Source organism: Triturus cristatus, chromosome 1_2 (assembly GCF_964204655.1).
Source record: "Triturus cristatus chromosome 1_2, aTriCri1.1, whole genome shotgun sequence".
Taxonomy (NCBI): Eukaryota; Metazoa; Chordata; class Amphibia; order Caudata; family Salamandridae; genus Triturus; species Triturus cristatus.
The window spans coordinates 916,125,949-916,144,881 of record NC_140580.1 but is presented as its reverse complement, the minus strand read 5'-3'; the positions used below and the strand labels follow the sequence as shown (position 1 = coordinate 916,144,881).

Genomic DNA, 18,933 nt, shown 5'->3' with positions numbered 1-18,933 from the left:
AAACTCCATAGGAAATAACTATTAGAAAGTATTACCAAATATTGAAAAAAAGGAACTACTACAAAATGAAACACTTTGCTAGCTTAGTTACCACTATTAATAAACTACCACTCCAAAGACAGTATATTGCGTTATAGGGTAATTTATTTATGCTTGTTAATATTTGGCATATGTATGATTGCCTCAGATTAGTCTAGATTTGTGCTATGCCTATGATTGTGATAATTCAGCAAATATTTTTGATGTATTAATATTATTTTACCAGTGCGGCTCGACGTATGCTGCACACGTTAATTACACTTAGTAGCTGCACATGCTAGACTTCAAAGATATCCTACTACTTTTTCAGCAAATGTCCTCAGATTTTCAGCTCCAGGTGTCCCATTTTACATCTGGAGCTTGTTCTATCTAATAGCAGTTCAATTGCTTGTCATGTGTGAGTCACTCCCCTGTCTTCCCTCCCAGGTCCCTACGCCAAAAGGACCGGGGAGACCTGAATGCTCTTGTCTGTATGATGGCTGTGTTGATGATTCATGCACTGGCATGAGCAACGAGCAGCTCCATGAAATCACCCTTTGTATGCTTTTGTGATAGGTTTAAGGATTTATTGGTAGATGTGAAGCTTGATTACTATTTTAATTTACAGTTTTATGTTTTGATTGCAGGTTGTATTCCTTTTATTAATAACACTTCGAATATATGCTTCAGGGCTTGGGAAGTACCTTGCTTTTGTTTGTTTTATGTTTGTTTTTTGGATATCATCTGAACGCTTAACTTTTCACTGCGACATTCCATATGTATTTTGAAGATATTGAATGTTCAGAGGAAAATGAAACCACTAACATATGAGAGAAGGAGTTATAACACGGTTTATATGCGCTGCGTTGGTGCCAGAGTTAGACTTTGAAAAACCCAAATTCGGTTTTATTAATGGCCATCTTCTACATTTAGGTGCTTTTTAGTTTCGTCAGACGTTTTCCTCTGTCCCTTAAATTAGTTTAAAAGTGACAACGCACCAGGAATCAGATGGGAATGGGACGTTTCCCACAGACCGAATGCTTACCCTACACCATGACACCAAGAGATGTTGTTAGTGCAAAAACATCTTATATTTTCTTACCAGAATGAGAGCTTTTCCTGCTAGTCTTCAGGTTTGTGTGACCTGCACAGCAAAAACACTTTAGACCAAACATATTGAAAACTTAAACTTGCATGTTCGAGGCATAGGAGCTGCAGATTACACACTGTGCATAGATCGCCATCTGGTGTTGGGCCCGGATGTTGCAGTTGTTTTTCTCTTGGAAAGTCTTTGGAAGTCACAAGGTATGTGACTCCTCCTTTGGATCGTATTGCGCATGGGCTTCGGCTCCATCCTCAGATTGTTTTTTCCGCCATCGGGCTCGGATGTGTTCTTCGCGCTCGGGTTCCGAACCGTTCCAGTTACAGGTCTTCTCATCGGCGCGCAATCCTTAACTTCCGTGGTATTGTTCTCCATCGCGATCTCCCCACTCGACGTGACTCATCAAGAAACTTCGATTCCAGGCGTTGACGCAGGCCTTCGGGCCTACCTCAGCTCCGGTCCTGGCTCATGGAAAGGACTCCATTTAAGAAGTGTCCTCGATGTGGGTCCAAATATCCCCACACCGATCTCCATGAGGTGTGCAACCTCTGCCTCTCTCCAGAACACGAGGCTCGAGACTGTCCGGCGTGCAAATCGTTCCGGTCCAAAAAGACTATTCGAGACCGAAGAGCCAGGAGAATCATAGCACACGCATCGACTGCAATCCCCGATGACATCTTTGGAGAAGGCGTTGATGTTCCCGAAGAACAGCACACCGAAGAAGGCCTCGTCAGCGCTTCCGAAGCCGACGACCCAGATGTCGAGGACATCACTCCAGCACAGAGTGGCGTGAGTACTACTATCGATCCCCACCCTCGACGGCATCGAAAAAGTCTTCGGTCACGCCTTCGCCCTCAGGCCTAGGCACGACCAAAGACACTGCTTCCCATGCCTCGCTTTCGGGCCCGGTTAAGAAGCCCATCAAGCCTTCTGGCAGCTCGGGCTCGAGCCAGCCTGCCGTCGGTGCCGAAAAACACACCACACCGAAAAAGAAAATGGCTTCCTCCGCGCCGACTTCCACACGAAGACACCCACTAGCTCCTCGGTAACGACGCCATCTTCGGAACCGAGCAGGAAAGTCAAACCCATCGACACCCACACCTCGAAGCTGAAAGCCATCTCGGAACCGAGGAAATAACCGGACATATCTAAACCACACAGTTCGAAACAACAAACTGATGATTCCAAGAATAAAAAACCACAGGCTCCGACCCCTTCGGCGCCGACGTATCTACCGCTCACAGAGGAACTGTTTCGGCCCGATCCACTCCAAAAAACTCTTACTAAAGACCCTAAAACTGGACATTTGATGATCAGCATCAAAAAGAGGCCGCTGGACAAGCCTTCCCCGGCTCCACCTCCAAAGAAAAAGGACTGTGGTACCTCCCCGTTGAGACTATCATCCTCCACCATCTCCTCCGCCTCCCCTACCTCATCATTCCCCCCACACCCTCTCCAGATGAGGATGATGACGATGTCTATGAAGACAGGGGAGGGGCCCCATGACCAACCCACTGGAGACCCCACTCCTACAGGCTCCCCAGACCCATGGGACGACTACAACATTCCAGACGTCCCGCAGGGCGACATTTACCCTACAAGACCGCCCCCCCCCCCCCCCCCCCCCCCCCCCCCAGAAGACACTATGGGGTTTAAACCAGCTGCTACATAGGGCTGCACACTACCACGTAGTTGATCTCCATACAGACCCCGTGGAGGAGGACTTCCTCCTAGACACTTTTGATACCACCCACAGGGCCACTTCCATTCTGCCCATGCTTAAAGGTGTTATCAAACACGCGCCAGAGGTCTTTAAAGACCCGGTCAGAGCCAGGGTCATCAACCCTCGTCTCGAAAAAGAAATATAAGGCCGCCCCTACAGACCCCACCTACATCAGAGGGCCCGCACCACTAGACTCCCTCGTAGTCTCCACTGCTAGGAAACGTGCAAACTCACAGGCATCAGGCGAGGCACCACCACCCGATAGAGTCCAAACTCCTAGATGCCTCTGGCAAGCGAACAGCATCTCAGGCGGCCAACATATGGCACATTGCGAACACACAAGCGCTTTTAGCATGATACGACAGGACGCATTATGATGAGCTAGAAGCAATCATGCAGCACCTCCCTGACAAGTACAAGAATAGAACCAACGAGCTAATCCAGGAGGGAAAAACCAACACCTCCATACGCTGTGCCCTCGATGTTGCCGACACCGCCTCTAGGGCAATTAACACCAGCGTCCTCCTCCATAGGCATGCCTGGCAGAGGTACAGGCTTCCATCCTTAACCACCCCTTTGACCAAGAACATCTCTTTGGCCCAAACGTAGACGTAGCCCTTGAGAAGATGAAGAAAGACACCAATACGGCAAAATCTATGGGAGCCTTACAGTCACACCCTCCTAGACGCTCCTTTCGCCGTTCTTCCTTGCGAAGCACATCTAGAGGCTACTCCGACAGTGCTTCTACGTCATATAAAACCCCTACACAATCCTCCTTCACTAGGGGTTACCAGAGAGGTGGCTACAGGGGTAACAACAAAAAAGGCAGAGGCAAAACTAATACCTCCCGCTCTGCCTCCACTCCTACCCAATGACTTCGCTTCACTCTCCCCAGACCATCCCACTCCAGTCGGGGGCAGACTACAAAATTTCCTTCATGTCTGGGCTACTATCACCTCAGACAAATGGGTGACACAAATAATTCGGTCAGGCTATTGCCTTGAACTAAAATCAATCCCCCCAAACTTCCACCAAAACACCGCTCAATGTCGCAGGAACATTCGTCACTTCTCAAGCAGGAGGTAATCTCCCTCCTACAAAAGAGTGCGATAGAGCCATTTCCTACCAAACAACAAAATATGGGAGTTTACTCCCTATAGTTCCTCATACCAAAAAGGGATGACACTCTAAGGCCCATCCTGGACCTCAGACTCCTAAATCACTATATACATTCAGACCATTTCCACATGGTCACACTTCAGCAGGTACTTCCCCATCTCTCCCAAAACGACTTCCTTGCCACCCTAGACCTCAAGGACGCCTATTTCCACATTCCCGTTCACACAGCTCACAGAAAATCTCTCAGGTTTGTAGTGGACGTTCAACACTATCAATTCAAAGTGCTCCCATTCGGAGTCACCACAGCACCGCGAGTGTTTACCAAGTGCCTAGCGGTCGTGGCAGCACATCTGCGAAGACAACACATACACGTCTTCCCATACCTGGACGACTGGCTAATAAAAGCCAGCTCATACCACCAGTGTGTACAACACACTCACGCAACGATACACCTACTTCACCAACTGGGCTTCACAGTAAACCACACGAAGTCCCATCTGCAACCGTCCCACATAAAGCAATACCTAGGTGCCACGATAGACACCTCAAGAGCGCTAGCCTTGCCCAGTCCTGCCAGGATAGCAAACATTCAGGCCCTACGCGCCAAATTTCAGCCAGAACACTCTCTTACAGCTTGAGTGTTCATGCAACTTATAGGAATGATGGCCTCTTGCATATTCAAAGTACCTCATGCAAGACTACAGATGCGTCCTCTCCAAGAATGCTTAGCGCGCCAATGGAACCAGGCCCAGGGTCCACTGACAGATCTGGTGTTGGTAGACGGTCGTGGCCATCGCTCTCTGCAGTGGTGGACCACCAAAAACCTTTCCAAAGGGCGACCGTTCCTGGACCCTGTTCCTCAGATAGTACTGACAGCGGACGCATCGCTCTCCGGCTGGGGAGCTCACCTACTACATCACAACATGCAGGGCAGGTGGACACCTCAGCAAAATTTGCTCCACCTCAACTATCTGGAGCTACTAGCAATATTCTTAGCACTAAAGACATTTCAGACACACATCAGGCAAGGCCGTCCTAGTCCGCACAGACAACATGGCAGCCATGTACTATTTACAAACACAAGGCGGCACACACTCTCTGCAGCTCTCTCAACTAGCACAGAGCATATGGAGATGGGCCATACCCCAAAAAATCTTCCTCCTAGCCCAACATGTCCCAGGAGTCCAGAACACTATAGCAGACAAACACAACAAATCCACGAGTGGAAACTCCAACCACAAGATCTTCACCCGTACTTTCAAATGTGGGGGCATCCACAAATAGACCTTCGCCACCCACGAAAACGCCAAATGCCCAAGCTTTGCCGCCAGATATCCACACCCATTGTCCAGAGGCAATGCGATATGGATGAACTGGTCAGGCAGATTTGCGTATGCTTTTCCGCCTCTCCCACTCATTCCCTTAGTGGTGCGCAAACTACAACAACATTCCCTCACTCTCATCCTAGTAGCTCCAACGTGGGCCAGACAACCGTGGTACACCACACTGCTGGAACTATCTGTAGTACCGCACCAAAAGTTACACCTCTCTCCAAGCCTCTTAACCCAGAACTATGGAGAGATCAGACACCCGGACCCAGCTCAACCTTGCGATCTGGCTCCTGAAATCCTAGAATTCGGTTATCTGAATCTTCCTCCTGACTGTATGAATGTCATTAGAGAAGCTAGGCGCCCTACCACTAGAGCTTGCTATGCAGCCAAGTGGAAACCATTTGTGGTCTATTGCCACACCAATAACTTCGATCCCCTAGATGTGTCCATTCAACACATCATAGGCTATTTACTACACCTCCAAAGATGCAATCTAGCCTACAGGTCTATTAGACTGCACCTTGCAGCCATAGCAGCTTACCTGAAAAACAGGCAACATCTATCACTTTTTCGAGTACCTGCCATAAAAGCCTTCATGGAATGCCTCAAAAGAATAATTTCTCCCAGAGTGCCACCCTCACCTGTGTGGAACCTAAATATCATTCTCACCAGACTAATGGGGCCTCCCTTTGAACCTCTACACAAATGTGAACTTCAATTCCTAACATGGAAAACTGCTTTTCTTGTAGCCATCACTTCCCTCAGAAGGGTCAGTGAAATACAAGCACTCACCATTCAAGAACCTTTTATGCAAATGCACCATAACAAGGTTCTCCGTACTAATCCAAAATTCCTCCCTAAAGTCATTTCTCCTTTTCGCCGAAACCAATCTGTGGAACTACCTGTATTCTTCTCGCAACCACAAACCGTTGCAGAAAGAGCTCTCCACACATTAGATGTCAAATGAGCCTTATTCTACTACATCGAGAGAACACAACCCTTTCGTAAGACTAAACAACTGTTTGTTTCCTTCTCACCACCACATTATACGATCCAAAGGAGGAGTCACATACCTCGCGACTTCCAAAGACTTTACAAGAGAAAAACAACTGCAACAAACGGGCCCAACACCAGATGGCGATCTATGCACAGTGTGTAGATCTGCAGCTCTACATGCCAAGAACAGCTGCATACTAGTAAGTAGCATTTGCCTTTTACAGCAGCTCCAGCAAAACATTACAAGGAAGTGCTTGAATAGCTCTCTAAAGAGACAAAGGCTTGTCTAAAAAATGCATCCTCCTGCACAGGTGCAGACCAAAGTGAAGTCTCGACATGGCACACATCCCTGTGTGAATGATTAATGGCGCACTGCACACCAAAAGGTACTGGGAAACTCTTTTTAAAAAAACTTAGGGAAAAAAATCTATAATTTGTCTCCTAATGCATGCTACACAGTGATTAAGGGCTGCCGGTCCCTCATCCAACATGAATTTGTGCAGTGAATCAAGCATTTTGGCCTGACAAAGACCGTGTGCAGTGCACACGGTCTTTGTCAGGCCAAAATGCTTGATTCACTGCACACATCTCTGTGTGCCATGCCTACAACCCACCGCCCTGGCATAGGTCAGCCACCCCTTTAGCTGGGTGCACTATACTAGTGGTGACGGTAGAGGATCATGAACCCTGTGCCCCTACAGTGTCTAGACCAATTCTTAAACACTGTAAGTGCAGTAATGCCATTAAGAGTATATGGTGCTGGGAGTTTGTCATTATGAACTTTACAGAACCATAATGGCTTTACTGAAAACTGGGAAGTTTGGTATCCAACTTCTAAGCACATTAAACCCTCACTGATGCCAGTGTAGGCTTCAATGAAAAATGCACTCAAAGACCATCTTACAGATGCCCCATGAAAAACGACCAGCCTCTGGTGGGTTCCCTGATTGGTACACACGAGCCTGCCACCACGAGCCATGTTTCTGGACCCCAGGTGGTGGGAGCGTCGGCTCCCTGAAGCCCAGAAACTAGCCTTTCAAGGGCGGATGTGGTCACGCCGCTCCCAGGCCATGGAGAGCAATCTGTGGCAGGGGAGCTTCAAAGGCCTTGCCACCTTTGTAACCTGACCCCCAGGCTCTCCTGCTATCAGGAGCAGGCCCCCTTCCTGTCTCCCTTCCTTTTCGGCAGAAAGGCAGGTGGGAAAAATTAGCACAGCCTAGGTGTGTCCATCTCTGCCAACCCCACCCTTCAGGTGGGGGGAGGCGAGGTGAAGCCCACTTTTCAGTGCCCGCCATCTTGCAGATGGCAGGCACTCTCCAATCAGGATTAGGGATTGTGTCCACTCCCCCACGTGGGGTGAGCACACCAAGGGTGTAGTCACCCTAAGATCAGTAGCCCATTGGTTACTGACCTCAAGACCCCTAAAACACCCCTTAAATACGGTATTTAGGGGGCAGCCCTGAACTAAGAATACAGATTCCCGCAACCTACGAAGAAGGATAAAAGAAGACGCCCAGCAGAGGAGACTGCAGAGAACTGACTTGGCCCAAGCCCTACCAGCCCGTCTGCAGTTTCCAAAGATCCTGTGCCAAAAGTTGCCTTGTCCTGCTGCCAGTGACCTCCAGAACCCCTGGAAGGACTGACTGCCTTCCACAAAGACCGGCTCGCCCGTGTACAGCAGCTCTTTTCAAAATAATCTCCAGAGCAAGACTGAGTCTGCTGAGGACAAATAAACCAGACCCCCAACGGCGAGTGGCCCGGTAAGGTGAAATCTGACGTCAAAAGAAACCCCTGCATCCAGCCGCCCTGCGCCCTGGAGAAGAGAACCCGGGGTGCACCTATGTCCTGAGCCTTCCAACTTACCTGCCCAGCTGTTGGTTCCTCCCGGAAGTCTTCCTGGACCGAACCTGCAGGCAAAATCCAAAACCAGCAACTCCTATTGAAAACAGGGCCCCCGATGCCAAAACAGCACCCTGCACCCGGCCGCCTCTGTGCCACTGTGGGTGCACCTTGTTTGCTAAACTGGATGCCCCTTTGCCCTGAGCTTAAGTCCAGGAGCTTTGCTTTCACAATCTGTTATGTTTCATGTAGGTACCCCAATATAGGCCCAGGTAGCTACCTAACCTTTCACCTATATTCTCCCCTACCATTACACTACATACCAGTTCTTGGGACTGACCTTTTACCTAGTTACGGTACTGCTTACAGGACGTGGGGTTTTCCCTGAAAAGTAGCTTCATCCATTATGTATGAGGATTCTTGGAAACTCAGCAGGACATTCTCCTGCATAATAACAATGTAGAAGGGTCATTCCTTCCGTCTTTTTAAATCCAACATGACACAGCATGGTGGAACCCCTAAGGGTACCACTTTGGGTATATATATATCATATCTTTGCTGAGGCAGGGAGAGGAGAAAAAGGACTTCCATGCTGACACACTGATTCGAGACGCTGAGGTTCCTGCACACAGACGCTCCAGTAGTCAGTGGTCTGACATCCCTTGCGGGGTGGCCATCTCGAGACCAAGACTGGGTCCAACAGTCTCTCACTTCAGGTAATGGGGTTGACTTTATCCTAGAGGATTCTTGGCTTTACACCTACATAAATGCTAGGTACACCTAGGTACATCTAGTTAGGGTCCCGACGTAGGAGTACGCATTTTATTGTCATGTATTTTTATACCTGCCTGTATTCATCGTTTTAGCACTATGGTAGAAATCTACCATACTTTTACTCTGTTGGTGCATATAATCATTTATATCTGTTTCTGTCTTATGGTTGTTTCCGCACACCTATTTTACACTAGAATGACGCTGGTTCAATAAATGCTTATTGAAAAACGTCCCCACTGTTTATTGTGTGTATCTCTCGGAGACAAAGTGAGCACAAGTGACTGAGCAAAAAGTAATGTACAGTTTCCACGATCCCTGATGGGACAGAGTTGTCATGTTCAATAATTGCCAAGAACTATTCTCTCCTTGGTAAGAGGAGTTTCTAGTGGCACTGTGAGCTAGCTGCTATACAGGCGAACATACTAGGTAGGGGTGTCTGGAATCAGTCTGAACACCACTCCCACAGTCTGTCTAAACGCACTGATCCTATATAGGTTTATAGGAACTTCACGACAAACCTTGTGGCCTGCTCATGAGCAGCCACCAACTGAAGGCCCCTTATCCCCCATTAGAGAACATTGGGACTCAGCACTCTGCTCCCGGCTGCCTTAGTGCTGCTGAGGGTTTTCTGAGAGTGCGCCCTCGACCCTGGAGGAACCCTGGTTCTAACCTCAGAATACCAACTCCCACAAACAAGTACTTACCTGTAAACTGATAACTTCATTTCCTTCTATTGGATTTCATTGGCTGCTTTTCTTTGAAAATTCTTCTAAGTGCGGAGTTGGTTTGTTTGAAAACCTGCAAATGTACCAAACGTGAATTACTTACCTTTTGCCTAGGAAATGAATCAGTGTGATAACTAAGCATATCACACTGATTAGCAAAAGTAACTTAAAAAGTAATCCAAGACTTAACGAGTATTGCAAACTACAAAGTAACTGAAAAGTAATTTTGATTATTGACTTGCCTATAAATCAACCAGCTGCATCTGAACCTGCATTCAACTGCAACTAATTGCATAAGTATTACAAAGTATTATTTCACTTACCTGCATCAGGCCTGGCTTGGTTCTAGCAATAAAATAACGAAATAATATTTTTATACAAACAAATTGGACTGAGTTCACTGAGTGTGTGACATCATTTCTTGCCTGGGTTTGTACAATAAATGCTTAACACTACCCTCTGATAAAGCTTTACTGCTCGGCCACACTACCACGAATAGAGAGTAAAGTGCTATCTATTTTTACCTCTGCCTACCTTTTGGGTTCCATCTGGACTCTGTGCACACTATACCTCATTTTGGTATAGTATATACAGAGTCTGCTTCCTACACTTGGTACCTGGTTGGCAGTAACCTAGGGCACACTCAAAGTGCATCAACATAAGGCAAAAAGTGGGGGCAACCATGCAAAAAGGGGCACTTTCCTACAGATTCTGATTAACATGGGTGCCTCTGTCTCTCACCCTGTCGTTGGTGCTGGCCATGTTCAACTCTATAAAATCTAAGGCCTGGTTGTTGATATATCCCTAATCAGACATTAAGCAGCGCTCTACTTGCATGTTGTCAGACTGCTTCTACAGCAGTCGTTATGTACTGTCGATGGAGGGCTTAGTACTTACCTTTCGTTAAAAACATAGAGTACTCATCCCTTTGGTTCTACATTTAATGAAGATCCTGTTATTTGGCCTTTAGTTTTAAATTTGTATTCGAAGTTATCAGCTTTTTCTGCCTTTTGGACCTTATTGGATCAACTCTTGTGGCATTTAAAATTCCCTGCATACATTTCTCTTGGAGTCCTGGATCTTTACCAGCATTCTCTAACTTTGAATTGAATACTTCATGTCCTGCTTTTCTTTTACAATTGGTTAACTAAATGTGCTCTGCTTATCTAGGAAATGCAATGGTCAGACATCTGTGAGGTTTTTGAAATCTGATCTTGACTTGTTCTTTCAGATTAACTTTGAAAATGAGTCTTCTTTCTGGTGAAATGGAACCCGTAACGTTTAGGAATTAAAATATTTATGGTGCTCTGAAATTGGCACAGCAGATGTTTTATGGCTAAAAAAACGGTTTCAATGTATAGATTGAAGGTGTTCCTTTGAAAGCTTATCATGTATCTCAGCTAATTATCTCTCCATTCTGATCACAGCTCATCTTGGGTCAGGTAGTCTGCTTAATTAAACATGTTTAAGACATGCTTAGTCAAATGATTGCACAGGCCCGTGTGATATAGATCATATGGGGCAGTGTGATCAAATTGCACGAAGTAAACCTCCACAGTTCCAAATTCTGACTGAACTCTTTAGAGAAGTCAAAAGTTGAAAATGTTTTCCTGCCTTATTATGCCTTTGCTGTTTTTAGGAACTCAGTTTGTAATCCAGGCAGGACATATAGTGAGCGTCTCCACCGTGCATATTCCAGTGGCCTTAGAGTGCCCTTCTATCAATGGTTTCCAGTAACCCTTCTTACGTTCCATTTTAGGAAAAGAAGCAAATGCTGAGCCAGTAGAAGAGACATGAGCAATTAATTTCAATTTCTCTTTGAATAAAGCATTTCTTTCTGTATAAAATAAAAAAAATGAAAATCAAAAAACATTGTACTTTCAACATGGCTGTGTTCCGTCTTGCAAGAGATTCTTGATGAAATTCTAGTGATGGAAGTATCACACCAGGGGGATAGCTGCGGCTAAGCATCCCTGTCAGTATGGGTGGTATGGCATGTAGTATGGGGAACGGACAGAAATACAGACACAAATAAAATAAGGGTCCGCTAATGCTTTTACTTCTTCCTTTAGCAATGCAGTGGATTTAGTATGTCTCTTTTTGGTAGGATATTTGGAGAGAGCGCCAAAGACTCCGTGATCTGGCTCCACATTCAAATACACTACGAATTACTGTTAACTGACAATTCCTTGAACTCTACAGTTCAAAGTGGAAATTAGCTGCCGTCTGTTTTCTCTACTAGGTCAGATTGCTAGAAACACAGCTTAATTCCATACCACTTAGTACTTCCCTATTTACAGATCTTTTTTTACAAGCACGCAGAAGCACTGCATTTTACAAAATTTGCAAAACTGTTCCACAAAATCTTAACACAATTTGAAGACGAGACCTACTGCCTTTGCCATTGCTTGTCTTTGAGTCCTGCCCATAGCCCTATTCAATTAGGTAAATTGTCTGTTACAACACTTTGTTTTAGCGTTCTAGTATGTATATAAACTGCTCTTGCTTCTGATTCTCTAATTCTGCTCTTTGGTTCCTGCCACAGAAACGCTTCATCAAAGGGCTGCGGCAATACGGCAAGAACTTTTTTCGCATCAGGAAGGAGCTTCTGCCCACAAAAGAAACGGTAAGATCCAAAGATTTTTGCTTGGTCAGCTAAATAGATTAGCTTCTCCTTGAGCTTCACAATCCCTAGAATGAACCCCATCAAGTTGTTGTTTAATAGAAATACAATATGTTTTTCCAGAAGTACCTCTAATTCCTCAAAATAGTAAATTCTACATTTGATTCAAATTTTTTGATGTTCAGCTGATCCTTGACTTAGTGCCCTGCAACCATACACATTACAGTAGCAAGAAAATGCCTGACTTTTCCAGGCAACGTTATATACATCATATATATGTGCATTTAGGGGTGTGTGTGTAAAGGAATATTGACAAATAGCACATTTATATGGTGTGCATTATACTGAAGTGTCTTTTGGCTCTGGCCTTGTGTAAATTGTGGCCTTGAGTCAAGCAGTGAAAATAGGGAGCCCTATGCAGCAGTAGGAAACTGACACTCTTAAACAAGCAAAATCAATATTATCCTTTACTGGCACTGATGCCTGTGCATATCATTTCCTGCTGCTTTGTTTTTTATTTTTTTGAAGACCATTGAAGTGAGATTCTCAAAACTCTATATTTATTTTAGAAATGTTTTTAATTGCCTTGTATTAATACACCACATTTGTACTTGTAAGTAATTTTTCCTATGAAATAATTTTCAAAAAGACTTAACTGTTGAAATTGTTACACATTTGTAGAAGGTATCTGAGAAGGATAACTAAAGGTTAGAGGCATGTGTGCTGTAGGTACAAATGCTTTGCATACTCCTGCCATCTAGTGTTGGGTCAGAGGGTTTGCAAGTTGTTTTTCTTCGAAGAAGTCATTCTCAGTCACAAGGTAGAGTGACTCCTCCTTTAGGTGATAGTGTGCATGGGCATCGACTCCATTGTTAGATTGTTTTCTTTTCGTCCTTGGGTTCGGACGTGGGTTGCGGCGCTTCAGTTAGACACTGTTCTTCGGGATCCCCTTAGTGCGTAATCCACTGTACCCTTGTCGGTATTGTTCCATACGCATTCATCATCCTCTGCTTGTCGAAAAAGATTGGAAACCTCTATCTTCAATGGAGAAGACCTCACTGGCGGCCTTCGGCCCTAGCTGTGTCGGTTTACTTCCACTCCGTTACACATTAGCGAGTCTTCTGCTGATGGAACAGACTTCGTTCCAGTTATGTCCTCTGTGCCACTCTCAATATCCATGCACCGACCAACACAAAGTCTGCAACGTGTCCCTCTCACTGGAGCATAAGGAAGAACATTGCGACGCTTGTCGGTCATTCAAATCGAAAATTACTTTGCGAGACCGTCTGACTTGACTGAGGGACATGCAGTGGCAGAACATTGAGCTCACCCTGGATATCTTCGGAGAAGATATTGAGCTGTAGGAGATGGAAGGGTAAGCAGCAGAAGAGGAGCAGGCACTCGCCATCCAAGAGTCAGATTCTCAACTAGAAATCGAGCTAGAGTCCGAAAACGCTCCAGCCAGACGGGGTGCCGTGAAAGCCCCTTTGCCCACAAAACATCCTACCACCAAACAAAAGGCTTCTGGGCCACCAGTGCCTTCTGGCCAAGACCGGTACCGAGATTACTGCTTCCAACGCTCTGCCCTCGGGATCGGCACTGAAACAACACACCAAGCCTTCGGGCTCAAGCTGAGACAAAACACCTTCGGCACCGAAGTCTTCGGATCCAAAGGATGATAAAGACAAATCCAGTTCGGCACTGAAACCAAAGGATGCTCTTCAAAAACCTCCAGAACCAATCCTAGAAACTATGCAGGAAAAACTGGATCCTAAGCAAAAGAAGATTCACATTAATCCAGACACTGGACATATATTGGCAAAATCAGTAACGTCTTCCAAAAGGAAAATTCCTTAAGAGGAAATAACCAACAAAATCTCTCTAAAAGAGAAGGGCACTGCTACAAGCCCTTTCCACCCTATCCCTCAGCCCCCTCCACCATCTTCACCATTACCATGCTCAAAACAGTTAGACATTATACCACAGGGTTCTACGCATACACAGCCTGATATAGAAGATCAATCAATCATAACATTTGTAAAGCTCACAACTTACCCGTGAGGGTCTCAAGGCGCTGGGGGTGGGTAATGCTGCTACTGCTCGAAAAGCCAGGTCTTGAGCAGTCTTCTGAAGGTCAGCAGGTCTTGGGTCTGCCGTAGGTGGGTGGTGAGGGTGTTCCAGGTCTTGGCAGCGAGGTGGGTGAACGATCTACCGCCGAAGGTCGCTCTTCCGATGCGGGGGACTGTGGCGAGTGCGAGGTCGTTGGAGTGTCGCTGGCGGGTGGGGTGTAGAAGCTGAGTCGTCTGTTGAGGTAAGCTGGTCCGGTGTTGTGGAGTGCCTTGTGTGCGTGGGTGAGGAGCTTGAAGGTTATCCTCTCTGACGGGGAGCCAGTGCAGGTCTCTCAGGTGGGGTGTGATGTGGCTGCAGCGAGGGATGTCGAAGATCAGGCCTGAAGAGGCGTTCTGGATGCGTTGCAGCCGTCTCAGGAGTTTGGCCGAGGCTCCTGTGTAGAGGGCGTTTCCGTAGTCCAGTCTCCTGCTGACGAGAGCCTGGGTGACCGTTATTTTCGTTTCGGTGGGGATCCACTTGTAGATCCTGCGAAGCATGCGGAGGGTGTTAAAGCATGAGGAAGAGACGACGTTGACCTGCTTAGTCATGGAGAGGGTGGAGTCGAGGATGACCCCTTGGTTGTGTGCATGGTCTATGGGTGTTGGGGCTGTTCCCAGTGCGGTCGGCCACCAGGAGTAATCCCAGGCCGAGGGGGTGGATCCGAGGATGAGGACCTCCGTCTTGTCCGATTTCAGCTTCAGTCGGCTGTTCCTCATCCATTCGGCGATGGCCTTTATTGCTTCGTGGAGGCTGGTTTTGGTGGTGTGGGGGTCTTTGGTGAGGGAGAGGTTCAGCTGGGTGTCGTCGGCATAGGAAATGGTGTTGAGGTCGTGCAGTCAGGCGACGTGGGCGAGTGGTGCCATGTAGATGTTGAACAGCGTTGGGCTGAGGAATGAGCCCTGTGGTACGCCGTTGATGATCTCGGTGGCTTCGGAGTGGAAGGGGGGGGGGAAGGCGGACACTCTGTGTTCTGCCGGCAAGGAAGGAGGTGGTCCAGTCCAAGGCCTCCTCTTGGATCCCGGCGTCGTGGAGGCGTGTTCGTAGTGTGCGGTGGCAGACCATGTCGAAGGCGGCTGACAGGTCCAGAAGGATGAGGGCCGCTGTTTCTCCGTTGTCTAGCAGGGTCCCGATGTCATTGGTGGCGGCAATGAGGGCAGTTTCGGTGCTGCGGAACCCGTATTGGGAAGGTTCCAGGATGCTGTTCTCCTCGAGTTAGCGGGTCAGTTGTTTGTTGATTGTCTTCTCGATGACCTTCGCTGGGAACGGGAGTAGGGAGATGGGCCAGAAATTCCATGGGGTCCGCCTTGGGTTTCTTGAGTAAGGCGTTGATCTCTGCCTGCTTCCAGCTCTCCGGGAAGGTTGCTGTCTTGAAGGAGATGTTGATGACTTTCCGGAGATGGGGTGCAAGGGCTGTGCTGGCTTTGTTGAAGATGTGGTGTGGGCTTATGAGATGATTTCAGGAATATTTTTTCTATAGCTTATGAATTGCACCAAATATGAGACTTATAAAACAGCAAAAGCATAAAACAAAACCAGATATCCCAAACAAACTGTTCCACATAATTGGGGTGTTGTGAGCCCCTCACACTCTTTGACCCCAATGTAACTATACCTGCTGCACTAATGATAACTGCAGTCCTGAGTAGCAGGCTATCTCCTTTGCCTTGTTTACCTCTTCCCCTCCATGATGGATCACCACCTCTGTCCTAATGCTTGAAAGGACAAATAAGCTCTGATGCCCCCTTTTTTTTTAAAGGTAGACAGTCATAATTGTGATGCAGTGGGGCCCTCAAATCCTTGGGCCCCAGTCCTGCTGCATCTGCTCCTTTATAATAACCAGCAGTAGCCACTTACATACTTGGCAGCAGTACCAGCTTCACTAATGAATGTCCCTTTTTGGGTATCTCTCTGAAGAAGCGGTCTCTGGCCATTTGTAAACATAAAAATGAGTCCGCATACAGTGCTCCCTATTCTGGGCCTTCTCTTTGACAATATCTATGAATCTCGCTCCTTTACTGTGAGGCTCCAAGGATCGAGAGGATTAGGGCTTTGCATCTGAATGCACCCTGGTGGCCTTCTACCTGCCACCCCATGGACTCAGCTTTCACAAAACAACTGCCCCTGAATGGTTAATACTGACTTTGAGATGCCTCTGCCTGAAATCGAAGTGTGGGTGGTAGTGCAGAAAGTTAAAAAAGAAACCATTGAATTATGAGTTTCTGCAGCAGCAGCGTTTTCCACATAATTATCAGTGTACTGCATTTGCTACATAATCTGCAGATTTCAACAAAAAAATCTTGATTCTAGCTCAAACAGAACAAAAGTTACTTAAAGGGTGACAAAGTGTTTCGGAGCAGTGGAAGGCCCTTTGGAAAGATTGACTGGTAATCTTGTAGTTGCTTACTGCTGTATTTGGGTGCTACACTGGTACTAATGAGGTGAAATATTTTCCCTGACAGCGTTATCGTGAGTCAAAATGACAAAATAATGAAGTAATGCCAACCACAAAATGTGGCGCATTGTGCAGCATAATTTACCTTTTCTTGCTGCATAATTTAGTCAAACCTGCCGCATAATCTTGTCCTCTTCTGCTGAATAATTCCAGTGGATCTGCTTGAAGCTTTATGGTGGCAAAGATCTATTCTTTTTAAGATGTAATGTAAAGGAGTTATCAGCTGGGATCTGGAATAGTGGAGACACTTACAAAAATCTCTGCATTAGATACAGTTTGATTACTTATTACTAAAAAGTATGTTTTGTAAGAACTTGTTTTATCTCAATCACTGCATCATTTTGCAGCGGCCTAGCTTAGAGTAGGTAAATACTGTTTTAAAATAATAACTTACATATTCACAGTGCTTTCTGCCACAGGCTGGGACCTCATGGCACTAGAAACAGGGCCATTAGAATTATGCGGCAGGAGAAGGCCAAATTATTCAGCATGGTTGACTCAGTTTTGCAGCAAGCAAAGGCGAATTATGCTGCCTATTTTGTGATAGCATTACTGCACGTTTTTGCTATTTTTACACTTGTTAACATTGTCCTGGCCTTTATTGCTCCTCATAAGTACCACATTAACACCCACATATAGCAATAAACAACAGAAAGGTGACCAGTCAACTTTTAGAAAGGGTCTTCCACTGTGAGGTAACGTGTTGTAGCATTTTTTAATCTGCAAATTATGCAGCAGACGATAGATTGTGGCAAATGCGGGAAAACCATAACTATGCGCTTTGAGTGCAGGGTGAGCGTGAAAGTGAAGGGTGAGAATGAGTGAGTTGTCTGAATGCAGGGTGAATTCCCAGACACTTGAAGTTAATCAGCATGTTATTGACGGGGCGTAGGGTTTCAGATATAAATTAAACTATTGCTATTATGGAATTAATCAGGGAATCGAGGGTGAAGGAAATAAATAATGTGCTGATCCTGCAGCAAACTTCCGGTCTTATGATTAGGGTTGCCAGCTCATTATTTTGATGTTGCAGACGGTACAAAAAGAAACAGTCACCTAAAGCCCTATTTTCAGCACTTATCTGTGCGTACTCAGAGAAGCAAATATAGCACTTTTAAATGTGTTCTAGGGCTGCCTGCATGTTTCATGACTGCAAATAAAAGGGACAGAAAGTCAAATTACAAATGAATACATACTTTGTTTTATTTAAGACCCTATTTAGTGTCAAAGCAAGGTCTTTGCAGGCTCTTTAAACAAACATACATGGCTGGCATCTTTTCTATTGGCAACCCTTTTTCATATTCTTTTTCATGAAATGCATTTTCACACTACAGCAGTAAATTTACAATACAAATGTAAGGAAGAGGCAGAGTCGGGGCCCAGGGGGTACTTGAAAAGAAAAAAAAACTAAGCCTCAGTAACCAGTTTCCAAAGGTATGCAAATGGTCTTTAAAGACCTGTGAAAAACTCAGGCGTGCTGGAGTCTTAATAAGACTCCAGACTCTGCCCAGCCGAGCCCCCAGCAGCACACTCCTCGGGCCCCACAGCACTCTGAGGGCTTCGGAGAAAATGAAGACAGCCTGGAAATGCAGCAAATAAACATCGCTACACTTCCAGGTTTCTTCATTTACATGTGCTTACAGAGGCCTTTGCACCCCCTGGGAACCCATCCACGCCCCCCCAGGGGGGCACGCCCCACAGTTTGAAGACCTGTGCTCTAAACTAATGCAAGAATTGTAATCTGTGACGTGTGTGCAACACAACCTTTGAAACTAAAGCATTGACCCTCTTAACAATATTTTAGAGATCCCGGCTCCCATAAACGTATTCTGCCTTCTACACGTTGTGCTTTGCAGCAGACATATTAATACTTTGTTAACTAGACCGCTCACCAATCTCTCCAATAAGTATATGAACCATCAGTTACCTTGCCGTTATCGTAATCTAAAAATTGCAGGGTGCACCAAGATCTCTGCATCAGGTGCTGTAACCCTTTAGTTTAAAATGCTGTTCATTTGCTACAAATTTACTAAGTGCTGCAGATTTACTGTCACAATTCTTATTCCATTTTCTTTGTGGCAGATTTTTTTTTTTTAAAGAACTGTATAACTTCACTGTCTGA

At 46.0% G+C, this 18,933-nt stretch overlaps 1 protein-coding gene across 20 annotated transcripts in view; it reads left to right on the top strand.

Annotated features, from left to right (window-relative positions):
* RERE (arginine-glutamic acid dipeptide repeats) overlaps nucleotides 1–18,933 on the top strand; it is a 1,190,399-nt gene that overhangs the window by 931,322 nt on the left and 240,144 nt on the right. For all 20 annotated transcript variants that reach the window (XM_085609712.1, XM_085609701.1, XM_085609709.1 and 17 more), the window contains one exon: nucleotides 12,173–12,253. In XM_085609712.1, coding sequence (XP_085465838.1) covers nucleotides 12,173–12,253 — 81 coding nt within the window. The remainder of the gene's footprint in view (nucleotides 1–12,172; nucleotides 12,254–18,933) is intronic.